This window comes from Diceros bicornis, chromosome 2 (assembly GCF_020826845.1).
Source record: "Diceros bicornis minor isolate mBicDic1 chromosome 2, mDicBic1.mat.cur, whole genome shotgun sequence".
Taxonomy (NCBI): Eukaryota; Metazoa; Chordata; class Mammalia; order Perissodactyla; family Rhinocerotidae; genus Diceros; species Diceros bicornis.
The window spans coordinates 46,492,126-46,509,602 of NC_080741.1; the positions used below are offsets into that span (position 1 = coordinate 46,492,126).

Sequence of the window (17,477 nt, forward strand, 5' to 3'; positions counted from 1 at the left end):
GTCAGTGGAGTTCCTCATGCTGTTATGCTGGAAGTTGATCTCTGACTTCTTTTTTAACTGAATCATTCTGCCTGTTGGGTTGAGAATAGATGGAAGTCAGGAGATGAGGGAGTGAGAGAAGCAGGGAGACTGTTGTAGTAACTCAAATAAGGGATGTTGCTGGCTTGATTCCATGGTGGTCACAGCAGTGGATTTGACAAGAAGTTGTAGGATTCTGGATATGTTTTGAAGATAGAGCCAAAGATTGGCTAACAGATTGGATATGGAGTCTGAGAAAGAAAGGGGTCAGGGATGACTCTAAGGTGTTTGGCCTGAGCAACTGGAAGTATGGAGTTGTCATTAATTGAGATGGAGAAGCATGTTTGGGGTGGGAGTATGATGATCAGGAGCTCAGTTTTGGACGTGTTAAATTTGAGACATTGCCTATTGGACATCCGACTGGAGATGTCAAGTAGGCAATTAGATGTAAGAGTTTGGGGCTCAGGAGAGTGGTCCAGGGAGAAGGTTTAAATTTGGGAATTGTCAGCATATACATAGCATTTAAAACCATGAGACTGGCTGTCATCACCAGTAGAGTGGGTATGGATAGAATAGAGAGGAAGATCAAGGCCTGGGCCCTGGAGCACCCTGCTGTCAGGAGGTCAGGGAGCTGAGGAGACTGAAAAGGAGTGTCAACAACTGAACAGCAGTCTAGATAAGAATGGGGTTTTATATTGCACTTTCAAACACCTCTAATGACTTCTTATTTTTTTTTCTAGCTGAGTTACGCAATGTGACAAATTGTCAGTCTAACCAGCCAAGGTAAGGAGAAATGTTGATGGGACCAAAAGATTTAGGGATGTAGTATTCCTAAAACAACCATTTAGCATAGTAAGGGCTACTTGTTTCAGACTTAAGCTTGCTCCTCGGCTGCCTGGAAATTTGGAAAAATCACATCTCCTCTCTGCTACCTGTACTCTCACTTTCCAGGCTAAGAGATAGAATCAGCATATCTGATCATCATAATTATCAACATAATTATGGATATTATCAACATAATTCTCCCTTGGGATGACTTATTTTATTATTGCTCTTAAGAGGGAAGTCAGAGACAAGGAGTGCTTGGAGCTCTTTGAAATCAGCTCCCTTAGAAACTTGCCTAGTTTTCTTTTCTCCAATAGACTTAGTTGCTATATTTTTTGTCTTTAGTAATGAAGGTGATGCCATCAAAGTTTTTGTGCGAATTCGTCCACCTACAGAGGGTTCTGGATCAGCTGAGGGAGAGCAAAACTTATGCTTATCTTTGCTCTCCTCTACGACTCTCCGGCTGCACTCCAACCCTGAGCCCAAGATCTTCACGTTTGATCATGTTGCACACATGGACACCACTCAGGTAATGAAAGTTTGGAGGCTTAACTTTCCATTTGGAACATGTAAGATTCTGTTATTTGTGAGGATTTTATTTCTAGTCTCTTTCGTTTGATAGATCTCGGATAAGGAAGCCCAAACATTCCACAAATATTTTAAATTTAATTTTATTAAATATTTTTCTTCCTTCATCAAACATCGTACCAGAATGACAAGCCTCCTTTACTTTACTTTCCCTCTCCATCTAGTGAGGGTATACTTTTGAGAGCCATGTGGATGATTGATAAGTACAGTTGGACTGCCTAGTTTAAGGAGAGTGTCTTAGTTCTGGCTGCTCTAACAAAAATATCTTAGACTAGCTGCTGGCTTAAACAACAAACATTTGTTTCTCACAGTTCTGGAGGTTGGGAAGTCCAAGATCAAGGCCAGGAGATCCAGTGTCTGGTGAGGATTTGCTTCCTGGCTTGTAGACAGCTGCCTTCTCACTGTGTCCTCAGATGGTAGGGAGAGGGAGAGAGGAAGAGAGTTCTCTCATGTTTCTTGTTGTAAGGGCACTAGTCCCATCATGAGGGCTTCATCCTCATGACCTGATTACCTCCCAAAGGCCCCATCTCCAAATACCATCACTTTGGAGATGGAGTTTCAATATAAGAATTTTGGGGAGGACACAAACATTCAGTCTATGGCAGAGAGTGATAGATTTAAGATTACTATGATGTCAATAACTGCTTTTCTAATTAAGGACAATTTAGTTAAGATCTAGTCAGCACTATCCAATAGAACTTGCTGTAATGGTAGAAATGTTCTGTATCTATGCTGTCCGTTACAGTAGCCTCTAGCCACATGTGGCTATTTAAGTTTAATTAAGATTAAATAAAAGTTAAAATTCAGTTTCTCAGGTGCATTAGCCACAAGTAGCTATTGAGCACTTTAAATTTAAATAGCCACATATGGCTAATGGCTACCATGGTGGACATCACAGATCTTGATTATTCCCTTAGACACATGGATGCTTTTGGTAAGACATTTTGATCTTTAGATTTCTTTTCTTTTCATGTGGGGCATGGCTGGATGATGGAAATATAAAGTCAGCCACATATATAATTAAAAATTTTCTAGTAGCCACATTTAAAAAAAGTAAAAAAGAAACAGGTAAAATTAATTGTAATTCTGTATCTTATTTAACCCAGTACATCCAAAATATCATTTCAACATGTAGTCAGTAGAAAGCAATTTATTAATGAGATATTTTCCATTCTTTTTTTTCATGTTCATTCTTCCAAATCTGATGTGTATTTTACACTTACAATGCATCTCACGTTGGACTAGCCGCATTTCAGGTGCTCAATAGCCACATGTGGCTCATGGCTACTGTATTAGACAATGAAGGTGTAGGCATTCTTGCCTTGTTGATAAGACTGCATCTACTTATATGTAAAAATGAAAATAAAAATCAGATATCAGTTATTTAGTACAAGCTGGTGAGAAAAGCACTGAAGAACACATAGGGCTATGTATGTTATGCTAATACTAGTATAATATTTGCATGCAGTGTGCTAAACAAAATTCTATATAAAGTCTAGATGTGAGCTTTAAATCTATAATTGTATAGGAGATTAATGGACGTAATTATATTTAATGTTTTATCATCTTATATGTTTTAGCCTTTTTTCTATAGCGGATGTGATTTTCATGTTCACGAGTATTAAAAAATCTAAGCACACAGTTTTTATTGTTATATTTTAGAATGTAGTTTAGGAAAACTGTTTTCATTTTTATGGAATGTTAACATATTTAGTGCTTACATTTGTAGGAGTCTGTGTTCTCAACTGTGGCCAAAGGCATTGTGGAGTCTTGCATGAGCGGTTATAATGGTACCATCTTTGCATAGTAAGTTATTGACTGTGTCCTTATACAAAGGTACAATAATAAGTGCTTCTATTCATTTTCTATGGCTGCATAACAAATTACCACAAACGTAGTGGCTTGAAACAACACAAATTTATTATCTTAAAGTTCTGTAAGTCAGAAGTCTGACACAGGTCTCACTGAGCTAAAATGAAGGTGTCAGCAGGGCTATGTTCCTTTCTGGAAGCTCTAGGGGAGAATCTATTTCCTTGCCTTTTTCAGCTTCTAGGGGTCACCCATGTTACTTGGCTCACAGCCCCCTTTTCTATATTCAAAGCCAACAACATACCTCTCCAATTCTTCCTTAGTCACGTCTCCCTCTGACTACAGCTGGGACAAATTCTCTAATTTTAAGGACTCATTAGATTGGCCCCACCTGGATAATCGCAGTGGCAGGGCTACTATACCTTCTGGAGAGGAGAGTATCTACATATATTATTTGGAATTCTTCTGTAAGGAAGATTCATCTCTTCTCCCTCATTTATATATCCAGTTATTTATTTATATGGTATGGATTCATGTATATTTATTTTATAATTTGGGTTATCATCCAATACTACTATTTTATTTTTTTTTTTGTGAGGAGGATAGGCCCTGAGCTAACATCTGTGCCCATCTTCCTCTATTTTGTTTATGGGACATCACCACAGCATGGCTTGATGAGGGGTACGTAGGTCCACGCTCGGGATCTGAACCCATGAACCCCAGGCCACCGAAGTGGAGCATGCAACTTAACGACTGCGCCACTGGGCTGGCCCCAAATACTGCATTATTTTTATCTCGTTGCTCATATTGTTCTAGCTTGGTCGTTGGGAACTGTTTGAGATTGGTTTCTATGTCTCTTTGGCATGTCACATCCTTTTGTTTTTTGAGCACTTCCTTACTTTATGTTGCTACAAGATAGTCCTGGCTCGTCTTATATTTTCCCTGTCCTAGACCTAGAATGGGCCATTTTGCCAAGGAGCCCTGGTTCCTTTTATTGGAGAATGGTATTTAGAAACCAAGATCTGGGCATTAGGTGTGTTCGTTTTACTGGAGTGTCAGTGCTTCTAGGCCTTCTCAGCAGACAGAGCTAGGTAATATATGTATATATGTGTATATACTAAGTCATGAATATAGACAAATCCATAATTGTTTCTGTATCCATTTGTATATATATTATGCTAGACATGAGTTCATACTGTTGTCTCTGACTCTAATCCAAGGGTTTAGAATCCATGTGAGTTCTTCTAGAATCCAGTGAATCCATAGGGTTCATTCTAGCCTTCGTTTCTTGTTTGTCTGTAACTTCTCTTGCTGACAGTGAGAAACCTGGCTCCCTTCTATCATCCATTTGTTTATTCGTTCAACCCCAGTACATGTGTAAAGCAGTTTCAGAATTGTTAGCCTGTATCCCTGTGAGAAACGAATTTACTGAATACAGTGTTTATGTACGGATCCCACTTTTTTAAGCCTTACAATTTCCAGTCAAAACCTCATTTTCTGGGGGCTGGCCCCATGGCATGGTGCTTAAGTCTGGCGTGCTCTGCTTTGGCAGCCCGGGTTTGGATCCTGGGCATGGACCTACACTACTCGTCAAGCCATGCCGTAGCAGCGACCCACATACAAAATAGAGGAAGACTGGAATGGGTGCTACCTCAGGGCTAATATTCCTCAGCAAAAAGAGGAAGATTGGCAAAAGATGTTACCTTAGAGCGAATCTTCCTCGCCAAAAAAAAAAACACCTCATTTTCTGAAGTTACTTAGATCAGCTTCTTTTCCACCCAGCCCCTTCAGTGCAGTTATGTCATGCACTTGTAATACAGTTAGACACATTCCGTCCTGGGATCTCCAACATCCTGATTGATGTATTTTGCTTCTTTATTTAGTTTGCATATTTTGAAGTTCACCCTTTGTGACGTACAGTTGCATGATGTCTTGACAAACGCAGAGAACCATGTTTTTACCACCCCATACTGAAGAGAATAGTACCTTCACCTTAAAAGTTCCCTGTCTGACAAGGCCGACCTGGTGATGTAGTGGTTAAGTTCACACGCTGCACTTCGGCAGCCCGGGGTTTGCAGATTTGGATCCTGGGCGCAGATCTACACACTGCTCATCAAGCCGTGCTGTGGCGGCATCCCATATAAAGTAGAGGAAGATGGGCACAGATGTTAGCTCAGGGCCAATCTTCCTCAAGCAAAAACGGGAAGATGGCAACAGATGTTAGCTCAGGGCCAGTCTTCCTCACCAAAAAAAAAACAAAGTTCCCCGTTTGTCCCCTTTGTAGTCAGCCACTCCTCCTTTCCCCAACCCCTAATGTCCAGGATCTACTAATATATTTTTCATTCCTATAGTTTTGCCTTTTCCAGAGTATCATATAAATGGAATCATACAATATGTAGCCTTTTGGGATCTAGCTTTTTTCTCTTAGTAAAGTGCATTTAGGATTCGTTTATGTTGTTGCATGCATCAGTAGCTTATTCCCTTTTTTTGTTTTTGGTTGCATAGTATTTTATTGTATGGATGTATCACAGTTTGTTTATCCATTCCCCTATTAAAGGATATCTTGGTTGTTTCCAGTTTTTAGCAATTATGAATAAAGTTGCTACCAACATGCAAATATTGGTTTATGTGTGAACATAAGTTTTCAGATTACTTGAGTAAATACCTAGGAATGCAATTGCTGGGTCATGTGGTAAGTTTATGATTAACTTTTATAAGAAACTGACAAACTGTCTTCCAAAATGTATGTTTAAAGTGAGTGATGATCCTGAATTTCTAAATGTTGGCAGCCATAAAATATTGCTGTAGGTTTAATGTGGGAATGTAAGCTGGAGGTCCAGAAGGCATTGTGACAACTTTGGCATGTATACAAGGTGAATTTTAGTATCCTTTCAGATTTATTTCATAAATAGGAATATAATTTGTAGTATAATTATTTTTTTTTCTTCTATCAATAGACTTTCTAATTTTATTTTGAACTAAAGGTTTTTAATAGGATGTAGTGAATTATATAATTTGTTTTGAGCAGATGTTTCTATTTGTGTATGTGTGCCCCTAGTTCATCTATAATTGGCTCAAAACACAGGACAATAAAAAATACTTTAAGAAGTTTAAAGCTTAGGCTCCTATTGCACATACATTCTTCCTTGAAAATTTAACTTTCCTTTCATGCTTATTTTTCAGTTGTGTTCAGCAGAATTAAATATTCTCTCTTGAGCAGTGAGGCAGATGACTGTTTTCTCATATGTCTTGTCAAGAGAAAAAAGATTTTTTTTTTCATAGAATATTTTGAGTGGTAAAGTTAAAAAAATGTTTTGGGGGTCCAGCCCGGTGGTGCAAGCAGTTAAGTGCGTGCACTCCACTTTGGCGACCTGAGGTTCACAAGTTCGGATCCTGGGCGTACACCAATGCACCGCTGGTCATGCCCTGCTGTGGTGGCGTCCCATATAAAGTAGAGGAAGATGGGCACGGATGTTAGTTCAGGGCCGATCTTCCTCAGCAAAAAGAAAAAAAAAAAAAAAAAAGGAGGATTGGCATCAGGTGTTAGCTCAGGGCTGATCTCCCTCACAAAAAAAAAAAAAAAAAAAAAGAATTGGAAATAAGAGCCACAGTTGCCAGAGATTATATATCTTCAGAATTGTTTTCTTTGAAGACTTTGTAGGCATACTAGTTGTAATGTTTAATTTGTGGCATATTCATTAATAACTTAATCAAAATTGCTTTTGGTAGTCGAGGGTAGAAATGAGAAACACTTGGAGAGAAATGACCATTTGATTTTTTGGATAGATGAGCATGCTCCCTGGTTTACCTAAGACAGTCCCAATTCTAGAGTAATTATTAGCAGTGTCCCCTTCACTCTCAAGTAGGGGACTCAATAATATCCATTTCTCAGTCTGAGTTACTAAAGAACTTTTTTTTCCTACTTCCAAAAGAAAGAGGCAAACAAGTACACCATGCTGTTTTCTAGCTTTTGGGGCATTTAACCAAAAAGTAAATTCAAAATTTCGTATTTGTGCTGTGAATCCAAGCTAAAGACATTTGACACTCTGCTTGACATCTGTCTTCAACATAAACTTTTTTATTTTTAGTTTTTTATTACTCCTGTTTCTTGGGATAGCCAAGGAGACACAACACTACACACAAAACTCAAGCCTATAGCATAAAGTTTTTTTAATTGCTTTCTTTATTTGTTTATTTAATTTTTGCTGAGGAAGATTTGCCCTGAGCTAACATCCATTGCCAGTCTTCCCCTTTTCTTCTTCTTTGCTTGAGGAAGATTAGCCCGGAACTAACATCTGTGCCAGTCTTCTTCTATTTTGTATGTGGGTTGCTGCCACAGCATGGCTGACGAGTGGTGTAGGTCTGCTCCTGGGATCCAAACTCACGAACCTGGGCCGCTGAAGCGGAGCACGCTGAACTTAACCACTATGCCATGGGGCCAGCCCCAAAATTGCTTTATTTTTAAATGAAGACATTTTAGTATCTTTTAAAGGCAGAATTTAGGAAAGCAAAAATTTCCTAAGCAAAAATTTGTGGCATATTCATTAATAACTTAATCAAAATTGCTTTTGGTAGTCGAGGGTAGAAATGAGAAACACTTGGAGAGAAATGACCATTTGATTTTTTGGATAGATGAGCATGCTGCATTATTTAGAATAGCAAAAATTGGAAATAAAAGTCCAGGTTCTGGTTAAATAAATTATGATATGTTCGTGGAATACTATGCAGCTATTAAAAATAACAAGGTAGAGCTCTCCTGACTTAGACAAAACGGGTTGCAGAGCAGTATTGAAGAGCATCATTCCAATTTTGTAAATAAAGATTAGGGAAAACTCCGATGGCTGTGTTTGTATAATCCAGAAGCATACCAGACAATTAACAGTGATTAGCTCTTGTGGTAGAATAGGAGAGAAAGAAAATGAATTATTCACTTTTTACCTAATATAATTTAAAAAAAGAAGGAAAATAAGCTCTTAATGGGAAAAATGTATATACTAATAGACCATATTAAAATAGGAGGGTAGTCTTCTAAATTTCATGTGTAAAAATAATATATAAAACATTCTTTTTTACAGTGGACAGACTGGCTCAGGGAAAACATTTACTATGATGGGTAAGTAAATTAAAGATTGACATTTGCTGGCTTAGTCTACTCTTTCTGTGATGACAGCACCTAGTACATTTTTGGGGAAGGCATAATTCTATATATGATGTTGACCTCGTAAAATTAGGGCTATTTCCCAGGCTTCTCTCAGATTGCGAGGTCCATGATAGCAAAGTCCATATTTGCAGCTATGTTCCCAGCTCAATGCTTGGCACAAAGTAGGTACTCAATAAACGGTTTTTGAGTTGGGTTCAATGAATTTTTATATATTTATATACCTGTATAACCTCTACCCAGATAAAGATTCTTAGTAACTGTCCCCACCCCCATCCCCTGAAGTATGTATTACTCTGACTTCTGTCATCATTGGTTTTGCTCGTTTTTGAACTTTTACAAATGAAATTTTACTGTATGTACTCATTTATGTCTGGCTTCTTTCTCTCAGCATTGTTTCTAAGGTTCACTCATATTGTTGCATGTAGTAGTAGTTTATTTCCATTGCTGTATATTATTGTATGACTATACCACAAACTTTCCATTCTACTGTTGGTAGACATTTGGATTGTTTCCAGTTTTGGACCATATGAATAGTGGTGCTGTGCACATTTTTTCTTGTACCTGTCTTTTAAAGTCAGTCTGTGGGATATATATCTGGGAGTGAAATTGCTGTGTCAGCCCATGACACCCAATGTCATATGCAACAAGTAAAGTACAATTATTTGGTATTTCTGCTAATTTTGGTACTTGGCAGCAGGAAACATTTGAAACTTGATACCTAGGTGGATTTTTTTATTTTTCAAACAACAACTACTTTTTAAAATTGTGGGCCTTTCCATCAGTCCTATTGATAGGTATGTTCTATTGTGCAGCCTCTCACAGACCAAAATTTAACTTGTTTGGGGGCACAAATAGGAAACTGATTATACAATGTGTTATCTTATTTCTGTATAAATTGCCTTTCAGTGTTACCACTTCAAAGGACTCCTATAATAGAATAAAAATGAACAGCTATATATATTTTTTTACATTTTTTTAGGACCATCTGAATCTGATAATTTTTCTCATAACCTGAGAGGAGTAATCCCACGAAGTTTTGAATATTTGTTTTCCTTAATTGATCGTGAAAAAGAGAAGGTAAAACTTACCGTAAAAATAAAGCAGTTCTATGAATAGCTAGTTTTGAGTAGTTAGCTACTAATAATTAGCTCACGATACGTGGAGGGGTAGTACTTTACAATGTGGATAGGCAGTGTGGTACAAAAAAACTTTCAATTTTTAAGATAAAATTAAGGATTCTGAGTTTATTATTTTCTAAAAGTTTTCAGTTTATAAAACATACATCATTCATGAATCCAGATTGCTGGCTTAAAAGAAAGATGAGTGTAGTGCTTCTTAGTCTCTCAAATTTTGCAAGAGAGAAGTAAAGAAAATCTTAACTGAGGAAAACAGAGATTCGCTAAGCCCCATCACCTGCTACCTGTACCTAGGCTCACAGTTGACTGCAGATGTCCATAGATCCTCATGGCGTCCAGTAGTGATGGGCCCTTCCTTATCTCCTTTACAGCACCTGCCACCACCTGACCATGATCTCCTTGCTCCACATGTGGTGTGGCTCCATCACCCTGGGGATGGGGGCTTCCCTCGTCCATTGACTCCCAAGTTGGGCCATTCTCACGATTGTGCTTCTTTAGCTTGGTGAATTCCAGGCTTAAGAGCTATTCGTGTTACATGTTCTGTTCTACAAAGGAGATTGATATATAACATTGGTTTACCATTTACTCCTTTACAGAAACTATCCCTAACCGTTGCAGTTAGACAGGCACATTGCATGCCAGTGACATAAGTTTAGTGCCGTGCATTTCTGTGGCTAAAAATTCTATAGAGAGCCTTTTAAAATAAATTATTTTTGGTCTTTTAAAGAATATTACACTTGCTTCAAATAAAACTTTATGAGGAAGTCCAATATATAAGACATAAAAAGGGAATTGCCCATCTGGACTGCTAAATTCCCATCTCCCTGACTTGGTGCTGAGGCATCTCTGGAAACTTCTAGGGCTCCTGGGGCCACAGTGATGCTGCTTTAAATGTAATGATATGTTGAAACTAGTTATGTAGATTTTTAAACTGACTTTTAGGTATCTTGTATCATGTAAAGGATAATATTGTAGGAAATTTATACCTTATGAAGCAAGTGAAAGATTAATGCTCATGAAAGATAGGGATGATCGCATGAAAATAATATATCTAAACGAGGCTTCTCTTTTACAGGCTGGAGGTGGAAAGAGTTTCCTTTGTAAGTGTTCCTTTATTGAAATCTACAACGAGCAGATCTACGACCTACTGGACTCTGCCTCAGCTGGACTGTACTTAAGGGAGCATATCAAGAAGGGAGTCTTTGTTGTTGGTGCGGTGGAGCAGGTGGTGACCTCAGCTGCTGAAGCCTATCAGGTACCCTGCCTTGAGCAATTTGATCCTTAGACAACATAACATGCTGTGAAAAGCACCTTGGTCTCAAAAAAAACAAAAATTGAGCTACTAAAAATATTTTATAAAGGCATAACACAGAATATTCATGAGAAGAAAAGAGAAAAGAATATGACAGTGTTTTATAGATCTCCCCTTAGTTAAACAGAACTTTGAGCCTCTTGATTTTGCGTTATTTTGGTGCTATTCATTCCAATCAGGCACTTCTAAAAACCACCCTGTAGATCCCTGGGGGTCAGTTTGTTAATGTCCTTATTTTCCTCCTGGGAGCTGTCCCTTTCAGGAGGTCCTGGGATCTCTGCCCTTTAAACCAGCTGGCTGGGCCGGCCCTGTGGCTTAGCGGTTAAGTGTGTGCGCTCCACTACTGGCGGCCCGGGTTCGGATCCTGGGCACGCACTGACGCACCGCTTATCTGGCCATGCTGAGGCCGTGTCCCACATACAGCAACTAGAAGGATGTGCAGCTGTGACATACAACTATCTGCTGGGGCTTTGGGGGGAAAATAAATAAATAAAAATTGAAAAAAAAAAATTTAAAAAATTTAAACCAGCTGGCTGTTCTCTTCCCTTTATTTGCTACCCTTGTTTACCTGTTAGGTATCAAAAGCCAACCTTTTTTTTTTTTTTTGGTGAGGAAGATTAGCCCTGAGCTAACATCTGTTGCCAGTCCTCCTCTTTTCGCTGAGGAAGGTTGGCCCTGGGCTAACATCTGTGCCCATCTTCCATCTTCCTCTATTTTATATGTGGGATGCCTGCCACAGCGTGGCTTGATAAGTGGTACATAGGTCCGCGCCCAGGATCCGAACCTGTGAACCCCGGGCTGCCAAAGCAGAGTGCGCAAAGTTAACCACTGTGCCGCCAGGCTAGCCCCAAAAGCCAGTCTCTTTTGAGCATTCAGCTCAGGACAAACAAATCTCTTGACAGGAATCTGTAAAATATTCTACTCACATTTGTGTAGAATCTGACATGGCCAGTTGATTTTAAACAATTTTTTTTAACAATTTTTTATTATGTAATATTTGATACATACAAAATATTGTCACATGCATATGAGTTATCAAGTATAATGTTAAAATAAACTTACAGGGGCCCATTAGACAATTGAAGACCCAAATATCACCAATACTATCCTATCTACCTGTGTGTTCCTCTGTATCTCATATCCTTGGTTCCTCCCTAAACATAAGCACTATGCTGAATGTCATCATTTTCTTCCACTTTTGTATCACATATGTATGTATTTCTTAATATGTTGGCTTTTGCATTTTTAAAAATGATATGTATTTAGCCTTCTGTGACTTTTTTAACTCAACATTCTTTATGAAATTTATGTTGCATTTCATTTATTTTCATGGCTGTATAATATTCCATTATATGAATATAAGATATATTTTATATATATCTTCCAGTTTATCAATTCATTATTCTGCCTTCAGCAAGTCTCCTGATTCAAACTTTTTAAACTATGACTCTTTCAGTAAGAGAGAGATTTTACATGTGATTCAGTGTGTGTGTATATATATATATACTCAAAAAATTGTGTTGGGATTTTGACTGGGATTACATTGCAGTTATAGACCAGTTTGGAGGGATTGACGTCTTTACAGTATTGAGTCCATACATGAACATGGTATGTCTATTCATTTATTTAGATTTTTAATGTCTTGCAGTATAATAATTTTCACCATAAAAGTCTTACCTTTTTTTGTTAGCTTTGTTCTAATATACCTTATATATTTTTTTTGCTTTTGTAGATAATCTCTTTTTATTATTATAGACTGCTTTTATAATCAGCCACCTTGCTAACTATCTTATAATATCAAGAGCATGTGTTAAATTTTGTCACATGCTTTTTCTGCCTCTCTTGAGATGATCATGTGGTTTTTCTCCTTTAACATGTTAACATGATAGAGTGCTGGATTAGATTTGTTAATATTTTGTTTAGGATTTTTCATCAGTGTTAAAGATAGAGATCCAGTTGTAATTTTCCTTTTTTGTACTCGCCTTGTCTTGTTTTATTATCACCTTTATTTTCTGGAAGTTTGTATGATTGGAATGACCTGTTCCTAAAAAGTATTGTAGAACTCATCCCCAGAATCATCTGGGCCTTGTGTTTTGTGAGATTTTTAACTACAAATAAAATTAGTTTAAGAGAGCTATGCAGGCATTGCATCTCTTCTTGAGTCAGTTTTGGTAAGTTATGTATTCCTAGAAAAATTTCAGTTTCCTCTCAGTTTTTGTATATTGGCATAAAGTTGTTCCTAGTATTCTCATTTTTTAGATCTTTGCTTTTTCTGCAATTTTCTCTCTTTTGTGTAGTTGGTATTGTTCATATGGCATTGCTCTTTAATTTTCTCTTTATTTTTACTTTCTTTGGGTTTATTCTTTTTCCAACTTTTTAAGCTTGATGCTTAGCTCCTTTTGGCCTTTCTTTTATGATATAAGTATTTAATGCTATAAATCTACTTCTTAATGTTGCTTCAACTTCACACAAGTTATAATGTCTTAATTGTCATGTAGACCTAAGTATTTTTCCATTATAATTTCTTTTTTGACCGATGTATTACTTAGAAATGTGATTTAAAATTCTCAAATTTATTAGAATTTTAAGTTTTTTTCTCATGTTGATTCTTTTTTTTTTTCTTTTTTTTTGGTGAGGAAGATGAGCCCTGAGCTAACATCTGTGCCCATCTTCCTCTATTTTGTATATGGGACGCCACCACAGCATGGCTTGATGAGCAGCGCATAGGTCTATGCCCGGGATCCAAACCTGCTAACCTTGGGCCACCAAAGTGGAGCAGGCAAACTTAACCACTACACCACTGGGGCGGCCCCTCATGTTGATTCTTAATTGCATTGAGATCAGAGAATGTGGTCTTGTGTGATGCCTAATCTTTGAGATTTATTGAGAAATGGTTTACGGATTAATACAACAGCCAGTTTTTATAAATGTGTGCTTGAGAAGAATGTATATCCTTGGATACGAAGTTTTGTATTTTTATTAATTTTTTTGTGTGTATAATCTATTAATACTTGAGAGAGATGTATTAATCTCCAACTAAGGTATTGGTTTTGTCAATTTTGTCTTGATTCTTGTCAATATAAGTTTATGTATACATGTAGAGATAGACTGTTTTATTAGGCTTATATAAAAGTAATAGGATTAGTTTATCTTCCTTTGATTTGAATCTATGATTTTGTATGACCCTATATTTGCCTGTTAACACATTTTGCCTTAAAAATCTATTTTGTCCAGGTTCGGCCTGGTGGTGGCATGGTTGGGTTCATATGCTCTTCTTCAGCAGCCTGAGGTTCACAGGTTCACATCCCTGGCGTTGACCTACGCACTGCTTGTCAAGCCATGCTGTGGCAAGTATCCCACATGTAAAGTAGAGGAAGATGGCATGGATGTTAGCCCAGGGCCGCTCTTCCTCAGCAAAAAGAGGACTGGCAACAGATGTTAGTTAGCTCAGAGCTAATCTTCCTCACCAAAAAAAAAAAAGTCTATTTTGTCTGATATTCATGTACCACTTAGTATTTTTTTGACTAGTATTTGGTATGTTTTCCCATCAGTCCTTCTGTCTTAATGTTTTAGGTGTTTTTCATAAACCATGTAGCTGTATTTTGCTGTTTTTTTTTTTTAACCTTTCTTGACAGTTTTTTACCTAACTTATTTACATTAATATGATTGTTGATATTGTTGGACTCATTTCTACCATCTTCCTTAGTGTTTTTTTCTTTTGTTTTATTCAATGCTTCTTTTCCTTTTCTTGCTTTTTTTTAAGACTTTATCATTATTTTTTTTAGAGTAGTTTTAGGTTTCAGAGCAAAATTGAGAGTAAGGTACAGTAATTTCCCATATACTCCCTGCTCCCACACATATGTAGCCTCCCCCATTATCAACATCCCCCACCAGAGTGGTACATTTGTTACAATTAATGAACCTACATTGACACATCATGATCACTCGAAGTCCACAGTTTACATTAGAGTTCACTCTTTATAATTTTATTTATTTATTTTTTCCCCCAAAGCCCCAGCAGATAGTTGTAGGTCATAGCTGCACATCCTTCTAGCTGCTGCATGTGGGACGCGGCCTCAGCATGGCTGGAGAAGCGGTGCGGCGGTGCGCGCCCAGGATCGAACCCGGGCCGCCAGCAGCGGAGCGCGCGCACCAAACCGCTAAGCCACGGGGCCGGCCCTAGAGTTCATTCTTGATGTTGTGCATTCTATGGGTTGCCTTTTTGTTTTTGATCCAGTATGCAGCACTATTTATTGAAAAAATCATTTCTTTGTCCTACTGAGTTGTCTTTGCACCTTTGATGAAAATCAGTTGACCATACATGTATGGGTTTATATCTGACTGCATTCTGTTCCATTGATCTATGTCTCTTTTCTCCAATACAAAACTGTCTTAATTATTGTAGCTTGTTATTGCTGCGTAGTAAGTCTTGAGATCAGGTAGAGTAAGTCCTTCAACTTTATTCTTAGCAATTATTTTGGTTATTCTTGGATTTTGCGTTTTCATATGCTTAAAATCAGCTTGTCAGTTTCTGCAAAAAAGGCTGCTGGGATTTTGAATGGGATTGTGTTGACTCTGTTAGTCATCTTTGGGAGAATTAACGTCTCAACAATATTGAATCTTCCAATTCATGAACATTCCCCAAGTAGTTTTGTTTTTTGTTTTTGATTTTTGTTTGTATTTGATTTTTGTATAACTGTTTTAAAAACGTGCTTGTATTTGCTTTTTCTCCTTACATCGCACAAATGGTATTTGTGCTACTTTTGCACCTTGCTTTTTTAAGATAATAGTGTTTTGGAATTTGTCCCCTGTTTGAGGATCTCTCTCTCTCTCTTTTGCAGTTGTATGAATGTATAATGGCTTATTTAATATTTAGTATACAGTGTTTAGTGTTATGCAAAGGAAGCATAAAGTTTGTTGTTAGTGCCGTGGAGTCGATTCTGACTCCCAGCTACCCTGTGTACAGCCAAGCGGAACTCTGCTGGGTCTTTTTGCACCATCCTCTCACCTTCTGGCACTATATCAGGCAATGCTCCACTGCTGTTCATAGGGTTTTTATGGCCAGTTTGTTGGAAGTGGGTGGCCAGGTCCTTCTTCCTAGTCTTTCTTAGTCTGGAAGCTCCCTGGAGCCTGCCCACCATGACTGACCCTGCTGATATTTGAAATACTGGCGGCACAGCTTTCAGCATCATGACAACACACAGCTGCCACAATATGACAACTGACAGATGGGTGGTGTGGTTTCCTGACCAGGAAACAAACCTGGGCTGCAGTAGTGAGAGTGCTGAATCTTAACCACTAGAACACCAAGCATAAAGTACTATCCAAAAAATATAAAGATACAAATAATTGCAATTTTATGCTGTCGCTGGTTAATAGAGTTATAATAGCTCCATTTATTGAGTATATGCTGTGCTAGCTTATTTTGATACATTATTTCATTGAATTTCTAATCTACTTTTTGAGGTAAGATACTAATTTGCCCATTTTATTCTGTACTATTATGACCTTGCTACTCAAAAATGTAGTTCTTGGACTATCCATATCACCTGGGAGCTTGTTACAAATGCAGAATCTCAGGCCCACCTCACAACTACTGAATCAGAATCTGAATTTTAACAAGATCCCTAGCTGATTAGTAGGCATATTACAGTTTGAGATGCCCTATGGAGTAGTTACCCATATTCCCATTTTGCAAATATGGGCTTGAGCCTTGAAAAGGTTCAACTGGCCCCAGACCACACAGCTAGTAAATATTGGAGCCAGGAGTTGAACTCATGTTCATCTGATTCCAGCGCCTGTAGTCTGAACCTTCATATCCTGCTTGCCATAGGGAATAGAGAGGGAAAACAAATACTTTGTAGACCAAAAGAGCTGACAGAACTTTGGGCTTGAAGGTAATTTTGAGATTTATCTTGTCTAACTTTCTCATTGTCTAGGTAAAGAAAGGGGTTCAGAGAGATTTTGTGATTTGCCTTAAGTTGACATGAATAGAGAATGGCAAAACCAGTTCTAGATCGTATGCCTTCTGATTTCCTGCTTGTTCTCGGTCCATAACAGGGAGAGAGGACAGAAAAGGAAAGGAAAAGGAAAATAACTTGAGTATGTTCCTCGATAGACCACTATTCTCTCACTGCCCTCTACAAATTTCCTACTGATGTTAGTGGCTGTTGTGACCACCTGGAAGTTGTGATAATATATTTTTCTTTTGCCTAGGTGTTGTCTGGAGGATGGAGAAACAGACGTGTGGCATCGACATCAATGAATAGAGAATCGTCTAGGTCGCATGCAGTCTTTACAATTACGGTAGAGTCAATGGAGAAAAGCAATGAGACTGTGAATATTCGGACCTCCCTACTCAATCTGGTGGATTTAGCAGGATCTGAAAGGCAAAAAGATACCCATGCAGAAGGGATGAGGTTAAAGGTAAGAATGGAATTATGGTCTTCGATTTCAGCTTGTGTGTGATTATTACTAGAAGTCAATACCAAACTAAATGTTGTGAGGGCTTCAAAGGAATAAGAAATTGCTCTATTTGTAAGGTATAGAAATTTTTGTTGTGGGGTAGGGACAGTAAACATACATGGGATAGGACAAGTCTATCAGTAGCAAGAATGTTTGAATTCAT

General features: G+C 37.9%; 1 protein-coding gene across 2 annotated transcripts in view; it reads left to right on the forward strand.

Moving 5' to 3' along the window:
- The window catches only part of KIF15 (kinesin family member 15), a 67,831-nt gene that overhangs the window by 9,485 nt on the left and 40,869 nt on the right, over window positions 1–17,477 (forward strand). For both annotated transcript variants that reach the window (XM_058556503.1, XM_058556505.1), the window contains exons 2-8: window positions 759–801; window positions 1,189–1,372; window positions 3,161–3,237; window positions 8,316–8,353; window positions 9,381–9,478; window positions 10,613–10,792; window positions 17,066–17,275. In XM_058556503.1, the coding sequence (XP_058412486.1) occupies window positions 759–801; window positions 1,189–1,372; window positions 3,161–3,237; window positions 8,316–8,353; window positions 9,381–9,478; window positions 10,613–10,792; window positions 17,066–17,275 (830 nt within the window). The remainder of the gene's footprint in view (window positions 1–758; window positions 802–1,188; window positions 1,373–3,160; window positions 3,238–8,315; window positions 8,354–9,380; window positions 9,479–10,612; window positions 10,793–17,065; window positions 17,276–17,477) is intronic.